Source organism: Phoxinus phoxinus, assembly GCF_949152265.1.
Source record: "Phoxinus phoxinus genome assembly, chromosome: 18".
NCBI lineage: Eukaryota > Metazoa > Chordata > Actinopteri > Cypriniformes > Leuciscidae > Phoxinus > Phoxinus phoxinus.
Window position 1 is genome coordinate 11569345 of NC_136893.1, and position 17766 is coordinate 11587110.

At 40.6% G+C, this 17766-nt stretch overlaps 1 protein-coding gene across 1 annotated transcript in view; it reads right to left on the bottom strand.

Annotated features, from left to right (window-relative positions):
* Window positions 1–5296: 5296 nt before the first annotated feature.
* Window positions 5297–17766, bottom strand: part of kmt2d (lysine (K)-specific methyltransferase 2D) — a 37642-nt gene continuing 25172 nt past the window's right edge. Inside the window, exons 36-54 of the mRNA XM_079588545.1 lie at window positions 17483–17570; window positions 17349–17409; window positions 16801–17033; window positions 13779–16712; window positions 13557–13700; window positions 13273–13437; window positions 12884–13031; window positions 12704–12785; window positions 12449–12624; window positions 12246–12370; window positions 12014–12149; window positions 11791–11906; window positions 10348–11689; window positions 10109–10245; window positions 9393–9523; window positions 8992–9277; window positions 8840–8913; window positions 8650–8758; window positions 5297–8557 (exon numbers count right to left, since the gene is read on the bottom strand). Coding sequence (XP_079444671.1) covers window positions 8465–8557; window positions 8650–8758; window positions 8840–8913; window positions 8992–9277; window positions 9393–9523; window positions 10109–10245; window positions 10348–11689; window positions 11791–11906; window positions 12014–12149; window positions 12246–12370; window positions 12449–12624; window positions 12704–12785; window positions 12884–13031; window positions 13273–13437; window positions 13557–13700; window positions 13779–16712; window positions 16801–17033; window positions 17349–17409; window positions 17483–17570 — 6580 coding nt within the window. The 3' untranslated portion in view covers window positions 5297–8464. The remainder of the gene's footprint in view (window positions 8558–8649; window positions 8759–8839; window positions 8914–8991; window positions 9278–9392; window positions 9524–10108; window positions 10246–10347; window positions 11690–11790; window positions 11907–12013; window positions 12150–12245; window positions 12371–12448; window positions 12625–12703; window positions 12786–12883; window positions 13032–13272; window positions 13438–13556; window positions 13701–13778; window positions 16713–16800; window positions 17034–17348; window positions 17410–17482; window positions 17571–17766) is intronic.

Sequence of the window (17766 nt, forward strand, 5' to 3'; positions counted from 1 at the left end):
TGTTTGCATTGGTGAAAGCATTAGAGAGAGTGCAGAAACTGCGTTGCAATGATAAGATCTTCATTCTCGCGATCAACAACAGACTGTCATCTGCTTGCGCAATGCTCATCACGGCAACATTTTATGTGATGGGAATAGATCTAAATACTTTAAAAACTTCTGACGATTTGTTAATCTCGATAGCTGTAATAGTAAAAACGTATAATAACTGTAGTAAAAGTATTCGAGAGAGTTTCACATGTAATAAGTAGCTATTTCATATGCAAGCATGTCAGCCAATCACAGCAGTGGCCGGTTACACCGAAGTCTCACACAGACACGCCCCTTCAAACAGAGCGTTCAAATCAGAGGCTAAAACTGGGCTAGGAAAAATGCCTTTTATTTTTAAATTATGACTATTTTTGATTTAAAAAACATACTAACATTATAAGGGCAACCCAGGAAACATTATAAAATAATATAATAACCCCATGTCATGGGACCTTTAACAAAAGCACAATGTTGTGTTTTATTGCAAGTGCACACAAATATAAGGAAACACTTTGCAGTTTGAATGATGTCCTGTATGAACAAAATGACGGAGTATGTTTTTCGATCGATCCTCGTATACACACACACACACACACACACACACACACACACTGCAATCTTGACATCGCAGCCACACACACAGACAGCCCCTCCTGTGTTTGTCTGTGTGGGGAGGGGGGCAGAAAGACTATTAAAAATAGGTATATTGTGCCATCTAGTGTTTTATACTATGTATAAATGTGTTTTTTCTTTTAAACAAGTGTTTTAAAGTACACTAATTTCAATTAATTCAATGCTGCATTTTTATGTATATTTAAACATTATCAAAGACTACTTTCTGTCAAAGTTAGGATGTTATTTTTTTAGTAAAATATTTTCAATAGTTATCTGTCTCTGTCGGTCATTCCCCTCCCCTATTCCTGTTTTTCATTGCACGCTTTTAAATGTAAAAAAATCTTTCTGTTTTGATATATTTAAACTTTTTTAAAAATCTAGCAAAAAATGCGGCTTTTTGCACAACCCATTTTTATTTTTTTTATTTTTTCACTGTTCTAATCAGGTCAGGCAAGTCAAATGATCTGTCTTGTCCCTTAAAAAAATTAATATATACCACACTTCATATGAATTTTTGGTCTTGTGTACTTACAATGGCTGCTGATTTCATGTGTCCGTTAAGTCCATGAAACTGTAGGGTGTCTAATTTTTCATTTTAGTTTTCAGAACGGTGCTCACGCCCTCGATGCGCACTTTTGCAGAACCCACACTGATGCAAGCTCTAAAGCGGAGATACGTTATTGCCCGTTGTGCACAAGAACCCTAAAGGCACCGGGGTGGCGGTTTTATATATATATATATATATATATATATATATATATATATATATATATATATATATATATATATATATATATATATATATAAATAAATATAGCTGCAAGCAGCGATGGAGGGCCCAAGCCGGTGGCACCTCCACCCTGGTGCCTTTAGTGCAACTAAAGGCACCGGGGTGGCGGTGCCACCGGCTTGGGCCCGTAATCGCTGCTTGCAGCTATATTTTATTCTTCTTCTTCTTCTTTATTATTATTATATTACTACCTTTTGGGCACTTATGGGGGCCTTAACGTGCTCAAAAACTCTTGAAACTTTGCACAAATGTCAGAACCTGCGGCCATCAGGGCCCGACTGAAGCTGGGACCCGGGCGTGGCAGGGGGGCTCGCCAGCGCCCCCTGGAATGGGATTCAAAAACATGTCCATATCTCAAACACGCTTGCATGTAATAATATGAAACTCGGTACACATATAGATCTCATCGGGCCGAACAACTTTCGTGCTCTAAGTTTTACGCCAGTCTAACAGGAAGTCGGTTATTATGGGCTGTATGGAAACGCATGTTCTGGCATTTGAAACACTTGTCCTAGAGAATTCATCGGATGACCACGAAACTCGGTGTGCATGAAGTCAAGACATGGAGGATGATAAATTGCGAGGGGATTTTTGATATCTCGAACGGTTTGGCCGTGGCGAGGAAACGAATTTATGGCGAATATTGGAAACAGGAAGTGTGTTATAACATCCTCATACATTAACTGATCTTGATGAAACTTCAGCAGTGTGTTTGTTATAAGAGGCCGATCACATGGATGTGACTATTGTGAGTCAAAGTTATAGCGCCACCAACTGGCAGCAGGAAGTGTGTCACTTTCAAAATGCTTTGAAATCACCCTCTTATTTTTACCCGATTTGCTTCAAACTTCATCTGTATAATGTAAACACACGGCAGATGTAGACCTGTGAAAGGATTATTGATATCTTAAATACTGTTGCCATGGCAACGCATCAAACTTTAATATTCTTTTTGGGTGCATTTGAGGCTCTTAACATGCTTCAAATTGCATGAAACTCAACATGCATATCAGATTTATTAGGTACTAGGCATGTGTGAAGTTTCAGAAACGGGCGCGGTGGAGGGGCTCAGTAGCGCCACCTTTAGTCAAAAATGGGGTATTAGTTTTACCTACAGTAACCAAACTCGGTACGTATATTCTTCTCTTCGATCCGGAAAACTTTCTAATTTACACTCATTAGCTCCGACCAACAGGAAGTCAGATATTTTGGTTTGAATGTGAGTTCTGGTATATTTTAGACTCCGAGTTTTTAGCGGTGGTTTATTTTATTCACACCAAACTTTTTCAACATGATGAAAATACATTAAAGATGCTAAATTGTGAACGGATATTAAATATCTCAAACGGTTTTGCTATGGTGAGGGATTAAAGTAATGTCCAAAAAAGGAAACACTAAAAGCCTCATATTTTCTAAAAAAATTATTATACACCATTTATTTCTATATAAAAGTATACAAATATCAGAACTAAACCCATTTTGTTCTTTTATTTCAATTTAAGAATTATGTATAAGTTAAAAAAACAGCCAGAATGCACTTTTTAGTCAAAAAATAAGTCATACATAGGGCAATACTGCCCTCTTGTGGTCAAAATCGGGTAGGCCCATTGTATATTGTATTTATATATAAATATATTAGTGACTGTTAGAATATTTTCCTACCGGTTAATCGATGTGCAATTAAAGCGGGGGCTTTTAAATCGCTAACTTAAAAGCCAAAGTAAGTACTGGACGTCCAGTATGAATGAACTAAAACACATTCACTCTGTTCTGCTCGTTCCTCGCCGTGAACGCGTTATTGCCCGTGCAGCCGTGAGCATTTAGTTTAATTTTAAACATAGCGCCATTTCGGGGGTGGGATTGCTTGAATTGCGTGTTCAATAGCCTATTATTCTTAATCTTTTCAGTCAGCTTTTCACCCATGATTAATGAAATTGGACTCCTTGTGCTGATGTTTGCTGCGACTCATTCAGCTCACGATTTATTAAGCGGACACGTTCAGGTTTTAATAGGCTAGTGCCCACTATATTTGAATATCTGTATATTGTAATATCTATACCTAGTCACACCCTACTCTTATTAAATGTATGCTTCATAGTTCATTTTTAATTTCTAAATTTGATCAATAAATTAAATTATTTAGAATAATAAGACACTATAGGACTGTTAGCCTACCCTGTGGCTGATCAAATTAAATATTTTACACTGAAAAATAACAATGCATTAAATAATGTTTTAAGATTGTTTGAAATATAAGTTAACTAACGATCGTTGCAAAGAATGAAAGGCTACTTTTAAACATAACACTAAACCTCCTATAGGTGTCGCCAGGCGACCGTCTTAATGAGCGAGTCATTGATTCATTCGTTCAAACGAGTCGTTCGAACGACTGAATCATTCATGAATGACACAGATCTTTATGGATTGATCATTGAATCTTTGAGTCAAGCGATTCTTTCAAAATGCGGAATCATTCACTAATGAAAAAACATTGAGATGCGCGATGGTTCTGCTGTGATCTTTGTTTAACTATTTTCGCTGCTGAAACAGAACAAAAACAGTCAACATTGTTGTGTGTGTGTGTGTGTGTGTGTGTGTGTGTGTGTGTGTGTGTGTGTGTGTGTGTGTGTGTGTGTGTGTGTGTGTGTGTGTGTGTGTGTGATTTTGGTGTACACAAATATAAGGAAACACTTAGCAGTTTGAATGATGTCCTGTATGAACAAAATGACGGAGTATGTTTTTATGTCTCCATTTTTCGATCGATCCTCATACACACACACACACACACACACACACACACACACACACACACACACACACACACACACACACACACACACACACACACACACACACACACACACACACACACACACTGCAATCTTGACATCGCAGCCACACACACAGACAGCCCCTCCTGTGTTTGTCTGTGTGGGGAGGGGGGCAGAAAGACTATTAAAAATAGGTATATTGTGCCATCTAGTGTTTTATACTATGTATAAATGTGTTTTTTCTTTTAAACAAGTGTTTTAAAGTACACTAATTTCAATTAATTCAATGCTGCATTTTTATGTATATTTAAACATTATCAAAGACTACTTTCTGTCAAAGTTAGGATGTTATTTTTTTAGTTTCAAAAGTTCTCTGTCTCTCTCTGTCGGTCATTCCCCTCCCCTATTCCTGTTTTTCATTGCACGCTTTTAAATGTAAAAAAATCTTTCTGTTTTGATATATTTAAACTTTTTAAAAAATCTAGCAAAAAATGCGCCTTTTTGCACAACCCATTTTTTATTTAAATTTTTTCACTGTTCTAATCAGGTCAGGCAAGTCAAATGATCTGTCTTGTCCCTTAAAAAAATTAATATATATATATACCACACTTCATATGAATTTTTGGTCTTGTGTACTTACAATGGCTGCTGATTTCATGTGTCCGTTAAGTCCATGAAACTGTAGGGTGTCTAATTTTTCATTTTAGGTTTCAGAACGGTGCTCACGCCCTCGATGCGCACTTTTGCAGAACCCACACTGATGCAAGCTCTAAAGCGGAGATACGTTATTGCCCGTTGTGCACAAGAACCCTAAAGGCACCGGGGTGGCGGTTTATATATATATATATATATATATATATATATATATATATATATATATATATATATATAAATAAATATAGCTGCAAGCAGCGATGGAGGGCCCAAGCCGGTGGCACCGCCACCCTGGTGCCTTTAGTGCAACTAAAGGCACCGGGGTGGCGGTGCCACCGGCTTGGGCCCGTAATCGCTGCTTGCAGCTATATTTATTTATATATATATATATATATATATATATATATATATATATATATATATATATATATATATAATATTGTGCTTGCTTTTTCTCACAACTTGGATTTTGCAGTTGTTTGTAAAACCTGTACTTTAACTTGTGCTTAAGACTTGAGGAAAGGCATTTGGATGAAACGACACGCGTTTCAGACAGTAGTTGCTGCCGCTTTGTAGAGGCAGTTTAGTCTAAATTCCCTGACATGTTTGTCCATTATAGTCTTGATAAGAGTTCAGACTTGGTAGACAATGCTTTCAGTCAGATGCATACGAGTTCTTGATCCTAAGATTCCATGTGTGTTTTAAACATGTTAAAAACAAATCCACTTGTGGGTTAGTTAATATAATGTACATAAATGGTATATACAGTAATAAATCCTTTTTCTTATTTCGGTTTCATTGACTCTTTTCAATAACTTAATTTAGAATATATAATAGCCTATAAAAGATGTTAGATATTGCCTACGCAAAAGAAGTTTATAAAGCTGCAAATCTGACAACATTTATATTTAAAATGCATTTTATTTTTCTTTACAAGAAATAAAGCAGAGACAAAGAAATAAATGGAGGGCTGGGAGGGAAGGGGACAGCTGTATATAAAGAGATGCAACCTCTGACGTCAAAAAATATGTACAATTCAAAATTATATCCATACAAAACATGCCACATACAATAAAAATTACCATTTTATTCATCATCCCTAAAAGTAGCTCTGCTGTACAGATGCAGCATCTTTTTTAAAAAGTAGATCAGGTTGAAAACCAAAATCAGGATCTATTTATTTATTTAATTACAACATGTGTATAGAGCTTAAATAAAGAGATTTCAAAAGAACAAAGGGGGGAAGAGATACTCAGGCTAAAATCCAGTGAGCGTCTTTAATAACAGACTACCCTTAAAAGAACCAATGCTAGTTCGGAGGATGTATAAATAAAAAAAATGCTGAGTGCAATTCACATGTAATTAATGGAGATATTTTCGATGAATGAAGTCATACCTTTCTACGACTATGCAGCCTTTTCAGAAGTCATATAAAACATTCACTTCTACCGGGAGGGGCGGGAGGGAAACAATAGGACACGAATCAAAAACAGTATCATCTTGGGAGCTTCAAGATTTTCCATTTACTGAATATACTAATTAAACTGTCACTGATTCAAGGACAGGGATCAGTAATTCACAAGCAGTAGCATAAATAAAAGAAATATACGTGAACAATATTACATAAATACACAAATGCTATGCACCATTTTACTGCTGTTTCTTTCCACAAAAAAAAATCTATTTCAATAAAGAACTTTGCATGAATCCGATCTTAAATGTTTGTCTCATTCACCGCAACCACTCTTCCAAATTTCATTGGTGAAGACAAGAGAAACATCACACCTTTAATATGTATATGGTCTTGTAGGAAAAAAACAGATAGAAAAAAAACAAAAAAAAGTTAAATGCAAAAACACTCTGGTTCATATACATAAAGATATTACTTAGTTTGCCATTTTACATATATTTATAGATATATACACATTTAGTTTTCTGATAAAATGATATCCAGTGGTTGCTTTTTTCATGATTTTTATTTCTCTACAATTTTGAATTTGATTAAAAAGGGGCTGGATAAAGAGTTTAGACCCCTATTATGTACAGTTTATACATTTTGCATTTATTCTTAACGTGAGGTCATACGTCAGGGGAGAAAGGAACAAAGTAGCATGGGCTATGTGGAGACTTTGTTCAACTCCCTTCTTTGAAATTCAACTGTTTTTAACTTTTAAATTACTTTAATATAAAAGAAAATAGAAATGCCCTTTTTAAGTCTTCCTCCATCACTGCATCAAGCCTGTAGACTGTGCTACCACTATCAAACCACGATACATCGATTAGATACAACCGGCCGTCAGCAGGCAGAGAAAGACTCACTACAGTAAGTTTACAACAGTCCACTATCACAGAAGGGAAGAGGCTTACACCTAAGGGTCCTGGTTGGAGTGATGAGATCCGAATGGAGATCTAATGAAGGCAGGATGTAAGGATTCAAGATGGGAAAACATGTCAAATGCAGTGGCAGTCTTGCATCACTAGTTTTATTTGCCCTATAATCTTTCAAATTGCATCAACGTGGATCTGCACTGTGGCCCTTTCTCATTATTTGCTCCATCGTTAAGAATGCGAGAGGATCCTGATGAGCATTTATACACTAAAAACATGATCTGCACGTGCTGACGCAGCTACATGATATCTACAATCGGAAAAAGGTGGCCTGCGAGACACCCGTTTGAGTTTTGATTGCTCTAAGTAATGCATCGTCATATTGTAAGTCATATATTGTATCTCATTTGTGTAATCAAATCAAAAAGAGTTGCACTGGCTCACTATTGTAATCATCCGAAAGCAAAATATAGATAGGAGCAAACCTGCTGCTTAAGTTTCCCTGCTTACCCAAGAAGGCAATTGCCATGGACACATTCCTGCCTTCCCCTTTCCACAGTAGCACTTAACAGTTTAATACAAAGCAGTGACGTCCCACAAACTCAATGAGGTAGACTGGGTGAAATAAACCCACCTTTTAAATCAATATAATAAAACATCTCGTGCCTCTCGAGCCACAGGTCAATAGTATCTCAACGTTATATCTCATCACAGTTCTAAGCAGAGCCACTCCAGGATTGTCTTGCCAAGGTCCACGATTTTCATTGATGATTTGATGGGAGAGTGTTCGTCTGGGGTGATGGAAAGGATGGTAGCGGAAAGGATAGGTCCAAGCTAAATTGTTCATTTTTGAGTACTTACATGGCTTTAATCAAACATCTCCACTGAGTTCTAGTCTAAGTGTATTGATATGCTATAGCTTCCGTTGTTTTGGTAGATGTCGAAGGGATCAGTTGTAGACAGAGTCAGCTTATTGTAGGAGGAAACAGTGGAAGTGCTTTTGGCAGAGGTGAATTTTTTAATCAACATGAAAGATTCAAGCAGGTCCAATACCTTCAAGCTCATCTGTAAAAGGTTGTGTCTTCAAAAGTTTACTCTTCAAAGCTTTGGCTCTTGTTGTGAATAACAAAGTCTTGTCTTTCAGGTGACAGAGTGAACTTTTCTTCCTCGATTCAGAGCAGCTTATTAACTGGATAGTAAGAATAAAACAGGCTTTGGCGCAGGAGTGTTCTGGCACCAGGGAGCAAAGACGGGTCGGACTCTTCCTCTGTCCCTGTTAGTTCATCCACTTTCTGCAATTCCAGGCTCCACAATGGCAGGGGATCTTGTGCTGATCATCCTCGAAGTCAAACTGATAGTCATACGTCAGCTAAAACAGATTGAGAGAGGAGAATACAAAGGATTATACTGGGGAACAGCACTGAGAGCACTGCCAAATAATTTTTTTTAACTCAAACCTACCTCTTCACCCTTCGGGATCCTGCGACTAGAAATGATGATGATCTTGTCCTCTTTATCAAATGTCACAACTTCCGCGACACAGTTGGGTGCACAAGAATGATTGACATAACTAGGGAGACAAAGAAATCATAAACTAAGACCCAAAACAAATATTTGGATTGCAAGAACCGCACAGGAAGTTTGATCTTACCGAGCAGGACCGCCAGTTAAGGTTGCATCAATCACATGCTCGTTATTGATGCGAAACATGTAGATCCCGCGGTTCTGATTGAAGAAACCAAAGAGGTTAAAAAAAATAAAAAATAAGAGAAAATATATAGCAGAAGCTTGACATCTACAAACCTGCTCCTCGTAAATCTTCTCTCTGCGATTTGCAACCTCGTTGCGAATGATGGTGCCAATGTACTCTATGACCATGGTGTGTTTTTCAAGGTCTTTAGCAGCGTAGAGACCCAGTCCTTGAATGCGAGAACGGGCCAGGTACACATTGTTTTTCCACTCTGTCTTCAGTCGACGGTATTGAGAAGATTTGGAATGAACAAACTGCTTGCTGTACGGAGTGTTAATTTCCCCTGTAAATGTGCTCTGATAGGCTTTGGACATACTCGTGCTGTTCAGAGTATGAGGCCTGAGAAGCAGGATAAAATTACATTAGATCCTTACAATGACTTTCCATACTAATAGAGTCTTAAATCAATTGACACATGAGAAAGCTAAAGTCTTCCATCTCTTTTGTTCATTACCGTTTGCAGTGGGTGAGAATTTTGGGTTCAGATCGTGCACAGCCTGTAGGATTTATCATGAGGGGAAGCTCCATGAGAGGATGGCGGCCATATCGGAACATATAATTCTGACAGTTTTCCACACCAGGAAGCTGCAGGACAAATTTTGAGCAACGAAAATTTTATTATATTGTTCATTATAAATCAAGATATTTAAGAAAAATGCTTTTAATAGGGATGGGAATCACAGGAATTTAACATCCTGGTTCCAGTTCCTCAATGGTTCCAGTTAATTTTTCTATGACTTAAGGAATAAATATTTGGAAAAAAAGAAATGCAATTAGACAAATTAGATATTTTCAACACTAGATAAATGTAAATATAGAAAATGAATAAAATCATTTCAATAGTAAATATAAAATAAAAACCTTTTTAGAGGCAGCATAAATGTAATCCAATAATTGACCGTAACTAAACAACGATGATAAAAAAAATGTGGTAGCATTTCATTAATTTATTTTTTACATATTACTGACAAAACATTGTTTATCTTTAACTACATGTGTCATCGCTGATTGATCAACAGAAGAAAATAGAGCAAGAATAGTTAACAAAATTGAATCATGTGGTTTAGGTTTATTTTGAATAGTTTTATTAACTGAATGATGCTCATTTTTGTTAGCGGTTCCGGATAAATACCAGTTCTTGGTTCCCAACCATACTTATTAATTTCTCACCGATTCAGTGATTCGCATCACTGCATGGACAGTAAGTCCATACATCTCTTCTCCCTTGACATGCTCTGTGAAGAGTTTCAGCATGGCTGCTTCATCACGCAGCTTGGCAACCTGCTGCACAATCTTGGACCAGATGCCTGAAGAGCAGTGGCATGACATTAGCATGATGCGGCAAGATAAATCATTCCATCAGGATTACATTTACAGTCATTTCAGAAAATAAACTTAGATTTACATACCATCTGGTGTGGCGTCACGGAAGTGCAGGTCTTCATACCCGTGCTCTAGGACACGCGCTTCAAACAGAGGCCTGCCATCCTGCTCACTGATGCGACAACGGTAGCGACATCTGCGGTTTGGCACGCGAGTGCTCCAGTAAATTCGTGTGGCCTCGTAGCCCACTGGAAATATAGCAGTGGGTGAGTGAAACACAGCCATCTGAGAGGGCAAGAGCTGGCCCACAGCATGGAAGATGAGCCCGCCAACACGGAACATGTGAATGCGGTCACCACGTTGCAGGATGCTTGCAATCTGCTTCACCTCATCTCGCTCAATGTAGACGCGTCGAAAAACAGCAAAACTGCTGAGCTCCTCTTCACTGGGGCCTTTAAGCTTGTGCTGGGTGCATAGCATAGTTTTGTCTTTGAAAAACATGCAACGTGCCCGAATGGCACAGGCAAAATGATAAACATTCGGGCAGCGCAAACGGTTGCAGCTGTTAGTAGCACCCGTCTTCTGACAGTAGGCACAGCGGGTGCGCAGTCCACGCCGAAGAGCAACCTCCACATTAATAAGTGCACCGCCCTGGGTCTCATACACCTCAGTGGACCACAGAGCACAGTTAAGATGCACCCACAGATCGACATCGATGTTAAGCAGACGCGCAGGACCATCTGTGGTACCATCTCCTTCCTCGTGGCAGAAACAGCACTTGCGCTTGTCTCTGGGTAGCTTGTCTGGTTTTAGGGTAATGCGGAGGCGCTCCATGAGCTCAGAAACTTCACGGCTGTTCTCTTTCTTAGACCCACCCTTGCGAATAGTGATGACTATCTGGAGACGCTTCCAGCGCAGACCCTTCCATTTTTTGACCTTAGGTCGTTCTTCTTCTTCATCAGAAAGAGTCCTGCTACGGTGTTTGATAGGTTTGAGGGATATCTCTATTGTGGGGGAGTCTAGAGGAGGAGAAATGGCTGGAGCAGAAGGTTGTTCTTCTGATGGAGCAGCTAGAGGGAGAACCACTGGCTCCTGAGATTCAGACTCCACGGTAACAGGGGAGCTGTGAGCTTCCAGTTTAACTATAGGGTCAGATTTGACAGGGTCAGATTTGACAGGATCACTCGGGCTTGCGGAAGGGGATGATGAAGTCTGAACAGGTGCATCCGGTTCAGGTTTGGGCTCGGGCTCAGGTTGAGTGATGTTTTCTGGCTCAGCTACAGCAGAAGATGGTGGTGGTGGAGGTGGGGATGGTGATGGAGGTGGAGATACCTCAACAGGAATAACAGGCAGGTGGCGCACATCCAGATCTGAAACATTTGTCATGTAACAGTGCTGAGCAGGTCTATCTTCTTGATCTTGGCATTCCTACAAAAGAGTAAAAATGTCAGAAGAAATTAGAAATGTAAGGTACCTCTCAAAACCTCTCATTTATAAAACAAAAAAAGAGAAATTCTCAGGAAACTCACCTGTTTGATAAGAGCTAGAATATCGACTTGTTTCCTCAGAGTACATCCTGGGAGGGAAACATCAAACTGCCTAAGCCACTCTGCATCATGGCTTGCAGAAGAGTCTGTCTTCATAGCTGGAAAAAATAAATACAATTCAAACAGCTTTAGAGAAACAAAAAACAAGAAGCTAAACATTTAGCCGATTTGAGAATAATGTTGAAAGACAGATTTAGTGCATTACCTGGGTTGGAGGAGTCAGGTACTTTCCCAGGTCCAACACCTGCTCTACCAGGACTCTGGGGAAAAGCCACCTCGTAAGAACTTGGCATACGTATGTGCAGCAGTTGGGCAACAGCCAACATCACTGTGTTGAGATTCTGTTAAAAAGAAAACAGCACATAAACCTTGTCACGCAAAATTATCCAATGCCTTTGAGGTTAAGGTTGGGTTAAGACATTTAGAGACTTAAATACCTTTGCAGCAGCTGATGAAAGCATGAAGGTCACAGATACTTCATTGCTTTTAGTTTTGTCCCACTGGCTGGATGAGGCTTCAACTTTTCCATCCACTGACTCGAATGGTTTTGCCTCTGAGAAACCTGTACATAGGCAAGATCAGTTCATCATGAAAGATTCAAGTAAACTAATTAAAATAATTTCCAAACAGTGCCACATACTGGGTATGGCAGAACGAGGAATAATGGGGATAACAGGAGAGATGGCCCGCTCATCCTCCTCCTCTTTGGGATCCAATAGATGGGGGAATCGTGTCGTCTCATCACCTAGTTGGCTTTCAGGTGAGGACGCAGGCACAATGCTATCTGGAGCATCACTGTCATCATCACTCTCCATCCTGAGTTGAGAGAATACATTAGTGCGCTGACATATGCACAAGCTTAAGATTAGTTGTTTAATACATTCTGACAATTTACCGTATATCTTCGTTTTGGTTGTGAGGTGGAGTGGGGAGAGCTGCTAGTATGTCTACACTCTTTACTTCCTCTGGAACAGAACCTTCAAGTACAAGGAAAGATTAAAATGTTAGGAGTCATAAGTCACAAAAGTCACTCAAAACGGCTCACTAATAAATCCGAATCAATGTAATGTCTTACCCATGGTATCTTCTGACGCCTCTGTCCCTTTTTGACCTTCTGCTAGTTCCTCTACAGGTGTCACTCCATTTAGAAGTTTGTGCTGCACCGAAGGTGGTGGAGTTGGGGGAAGTGATGATGGTGGTGTTGGAGGATTGCTAAGGTTGTTCTAAAAGGAAAAAGCAGCAAAGAACATTTAAAAATATGGAATTTTACAGTAAGTTGAGTAAAATAAGTGAGAAAATAATGGAAAAGTGTTGCAGTTGTTGCAATCTGGCTGAATCTTAAGAACTTGCATACAACAGTGAACAGTCTTTGGAATTCCTAGAATGAGGAATACACACAGAGCCAATCTAGAAAGTCTTTTGTAAGGTACAAGGTTAAACTGAAAATGCCAAACAATAGTGTACCTTTGTAAGAAGCTGGGAATAGTAGTCTGGAATATTGTCTAGCATAGCATTTCCAAATGAGCCTTTCAACTGGGTCTTGGCATTGGCTGGGCTGCTGCCAAAGGGAGCAAACAAATCCAGACTAGCAGTAATGGAGGGCTCCATCAAAGGAAGAAGAGAAAGTCCCTGTAGGTTAACCATAAGTGAGCAATGATTTAACTTCACAATATAAATCCAAATTGTTCATAGCCATGCATTACTCTTAAAACATGAAAGCAAAGATTCAAAAAGCCAATGCCACATACTTGTTTCAGCTGCTTCATTATTGCCTCAGTTTTTCCAACTTCTTCTTTCTTGGTTTTCTTTCTAGAGTTTGGCCCACGCTCTCCAGCTTTTGTAGTACGTTTTGCCTTGACTATTGGAGTTCTCTTTGTGAGTGACTGCAGATCCTGAAAATAGTATCAGATAAGAATGAGATGCTCAATTTCATAATACATATACATAATAAAAGGACTTCCTTGGCCTACCTCCATGTTACGTGGAGTTCCTTGAAGCTTTTGCTCAAGCATTGCTAGCTTGCTATTGATGTGCCCATTTATTTCATTATGAATACCATCTGAGGGCCTCTGAGATGCCAGTTGTAAGTTTTTGGTTCGAAGGAGTTTCTGTAGTAACTGTTGGCCAGTCTCTGTCCTTTGAATTTGGGATCCAAGATCTCCTGCTTGATTTCTAGAGCCCAGAGCAGAGTTCGAAATAGCAGTGGCACTAATGGTCTCTCCAGAAATTTCTCTCTTTATGCCATCAGAATGGGCCTCTACACTATCTCCTGTGTCACACTGGACTTCACGTGGTTCCTGTTTAATGTTTTGCAGCATTATCTTGCACATTTCATTGGGTACTGGAGTTGGCTGAGACATATGACCCTCAGATACTTGGGCAGTGGTTGGTGTTTGGTGTAGGTTGGGTGCCGACTGAGGAGATGGACCATTGAGTGGAAAAGGAGCAGATAGAGCTTCAGTATTGGGACTCTGAGTCTTCGTAGCTGGAGATCTCAGAGGTGAAGCGATTGATCCCCCTGTCTGGTTAAAGGGACTAACCTTTCCTACAATACCATCTGGTCTAGAAGGTGATGACAAGTGACTGGAGAGCGACAGGTTTCCTGTCTCAGGTTTATTTAAAGATGCTGGGCTTGAACCAGGTTCTGGAACAGTGGACCCAGCAGGAGAACCTGCATGGGAGGGAGATGCTCGAAAGGGGCTCAGTGCTGTCGCCACATGGGACTGTTGTTGCTGTAGATGCTGGGGTCCTGGTGGAGTCTGAGACATTCTCATAATCCTTTGCTGATTAGAAAGTGGGCTTCCAGGAGAACCCTGACCCACTAACTGGCGAGGAGACATTGGTCTAGCCATATGTCCAGGTGCTGTGGCACGAACCTGACCCAGTACTGGCCTGGGAACTTGACCTCTCATCATCTGATGATGCAGTTGTTGCTGTTGTAACATCTGCTGCTGCTGGGCACTATTGATGTATTGAGGCAAGGGTCCTTGAGAAGGCTGTTGCATAGCCCCCGCAACACCTTGATGAAACTGTGTAGCCATACCAGATGGTTGTCCCATTGCTCCCGATTGCTGTTGAGGGCCAACTGGACCGTGTTTGCCTGCCAACCCAAAGCGATGCTGCTGTTGTTGGATTTCAAGACCTGGATGCCTTGGACCAACTGGTGGCCCCTGTGGGACTTGGGGACGCATTTGTCCCTGCACCTGACCCTGCATTCTTAGCATCTGGCCTTGTTGTAGCTGTCGCTGGGCAATCATTGCCTGAATTTGCTGCAACTGTTGGCTAGGAGTCAGGTGACGCAGTTGGGGATTCTGCGCAATGAAGGCCTGAATGTTTATAGGGGCACGTATTTGCCCTGCAGAAGCACCAGGCCTTGGAGTCATCATCATCTGCTGGCCTCTAGGAATGCCCATCTGTTGAGTCAATAAAGCTTGCTGCTGTTGATTTGCAATGCCAGTCATTGTAGTTTGCGTCTGACCACTATTTTGGACAAGCACATCTTGTGGTTGTTGTGCAGCAACCTGACCAGCTTGCTGTTGGGCCATAAAGCACATTTGCTGATCTTCCTGTTTTATTTGTATGGTGTTCTGGGTCTGAAGACCAAGTTGCATCTGTTGTTGCTGTGGTTGTACTTTAAGATGTGTTCCAGCCTGTTGGTTGCCTACAAAACCAAGTTGTTCAGCAACTCCAATGTTCTGGTTTGGTTGAGGCTGTGCTGTCGGTTGTTGAGCCAGAAAAGCATGTGGCTGCTGTGGCTGTCCAACAACACAAAGCTGCTCTCCACTAGATCCCTGTTGTTGCATCTGAAGTGGTGTAGGAGGTCCACCCTGTTGGGGGGGTGTTTTCGGACTAAGTAATCCTCCATCTTTATGGGCAGGATTCTGAAGATCTTGGACACCTTGTTGCAAACTATCAGCAACTCCTTGGGTACTCCCTGATGGTGGAGTTTCTAAAGCTCTTTGTGGCTCAGAGGGACCAGCCTGTGTCGGTTGTTTCAATTGTGAGATTTGTTGCTGTTGAAGTTGAGCAAGGTTTTTCGCAGCATTCTGCTGCTGCTGTGACAGGAGCATGCGCTGAGCTATTACACTCTGCTGTTGAGGTGTGAGCTGGGCTGGTGGCCCCCTAGCAACATGCTGATCCATCAAACCTTGAGGTCTCTGAAGCTGCTGAACAATTTGTTGATTACCAACCATACCCTGTGGTTGGCCTGCCAACATATTTGCAGTTTGGGTCATTTGCTGGCCCATGACATTATGTTGCGTCTGTCCAATCATTCCTGGAGGAGTCTGCATTAACCCCTGACGATTTTGCTGGTTATTAATTAATCCTTGTTGTAAGTTTGGTTGCTGCTGGCCCATGTTGCCCATCAAAACTTGGGCTGGCTGGTTGCCTATGGCTCCAGGCTGCTGGGTAATTACACCGGGTTGCTGAGGTTGATGTGACATAGGCTGCTGCCCCATCATCAACTGTTGTTGTTGTTGTTGCTGCTGCATTTTTTGGACCATTTGCATTCTATGCTGTAACTGTCGCTCCTGTAGAACTCTTGGATCTGGTCCTTGTGCTCCAGGGCCTTGTGGGAAAAAACCAGGAGGTGGAACTGGTTGCACAGTGCCAGGTGCAAGTGGGAGAGTGGGAGGCTGGGCTCCACTAAAGGGCTGCATTTGGGGCATTCTAATTGGCATACCTCCTTGAGGCATCCCTGCTTGAGGCATCCCTCCAGGTGGTTGACCAATAATTGGTCCTCCTTGTTGGCCGATCATCATTTGTCCAGGCATCTTGGAAAGCATGTGGGGTGCCTGTGTAGAGGGCCCGGGAGCTAGCATGGAGGACCCTTGCTGATGCTGCTGTTGCTTACTCCGGTACTCTGCAATAAGATTGGTGTGCTCCTTCTGCTGCTTGCGTACCTAGAAAAGCACATTTCAATGTTATTAGCTGAATGACTTTAAAGACGACAAAATATCTTGTTTGCTTGTAAAAAGATATTTTGCATACCTGGTCCAATTGTTTCTGGATCTTACTCTGTTCCTCAGTGACCAGTTTGAGCTTTTCAGCATCTGCTTCAGCAAATTCACGCCCAGCTTTCTTTGCAGTGCGCTGCTTGGCACACAGAGCTTTACGGGATTTGCGATGTGCTCCAATTTGCTCTTCTAAGAACTTCAACTGCATTTGCAGCAACTGCTGTGTGTGCACGAGCCATTCTTCATATTGGTGCTGCTCAGCATCATCTGTTATGAGTGTTAACAACATTAAAAGCATGAAATAAACCTAACTGTCTGCACAATGTTTGCCTATATACTTTGTGGAAAATATAGTTTGCTACAAATGCAATGCAACGAAAATAGCCAGATTTCCATGTTATCTAGATTCTGAAATTGTCAAATGAGTACATTTAGAATATCCATTTTAATGTAAACTGCATTGCCAAAATCATGACATTAAATTTGTGTTTACATAGGGAAAGTAATAATAATAAATAAGGGAAAGGCTAATAAAAGTAGTAAAGGGGTGGTTTGTTGCAAAAATAGAAATGCACAACATACTAATGATGCCAAATTGTGGAGGATTCGGTCTTGTTTGAACCTGGTTGCTGCCTTCTCCATCCTGAAATAGAATGATTAAGTTAAAGATACGATTTTAAAATCACAAAATATGAAGAAGAAAAAAGCAGACCTACCTTGGAAGACCCAGGTGCAAGCTGAGCCTGGGAATCCTCATTTCCAGGGGCTGAAGTTAACCTCTGAGCCAAAAGAGATACTTGCTGCCTAAAGTTGAATAACATTTAAATTATATCCAAAACAGAACTGAAATGGGCAATTCCATGGAAATATCAATCAGCTATTTTTTTAGAAAGGGAACAAAACCCCAACTAAATTATTAATTTAGATCAATATTACTGCACTAAAGAATGATAACCGATTTAAGGTGATTGCATAATGTATCAGCCACATGAGGTGTACA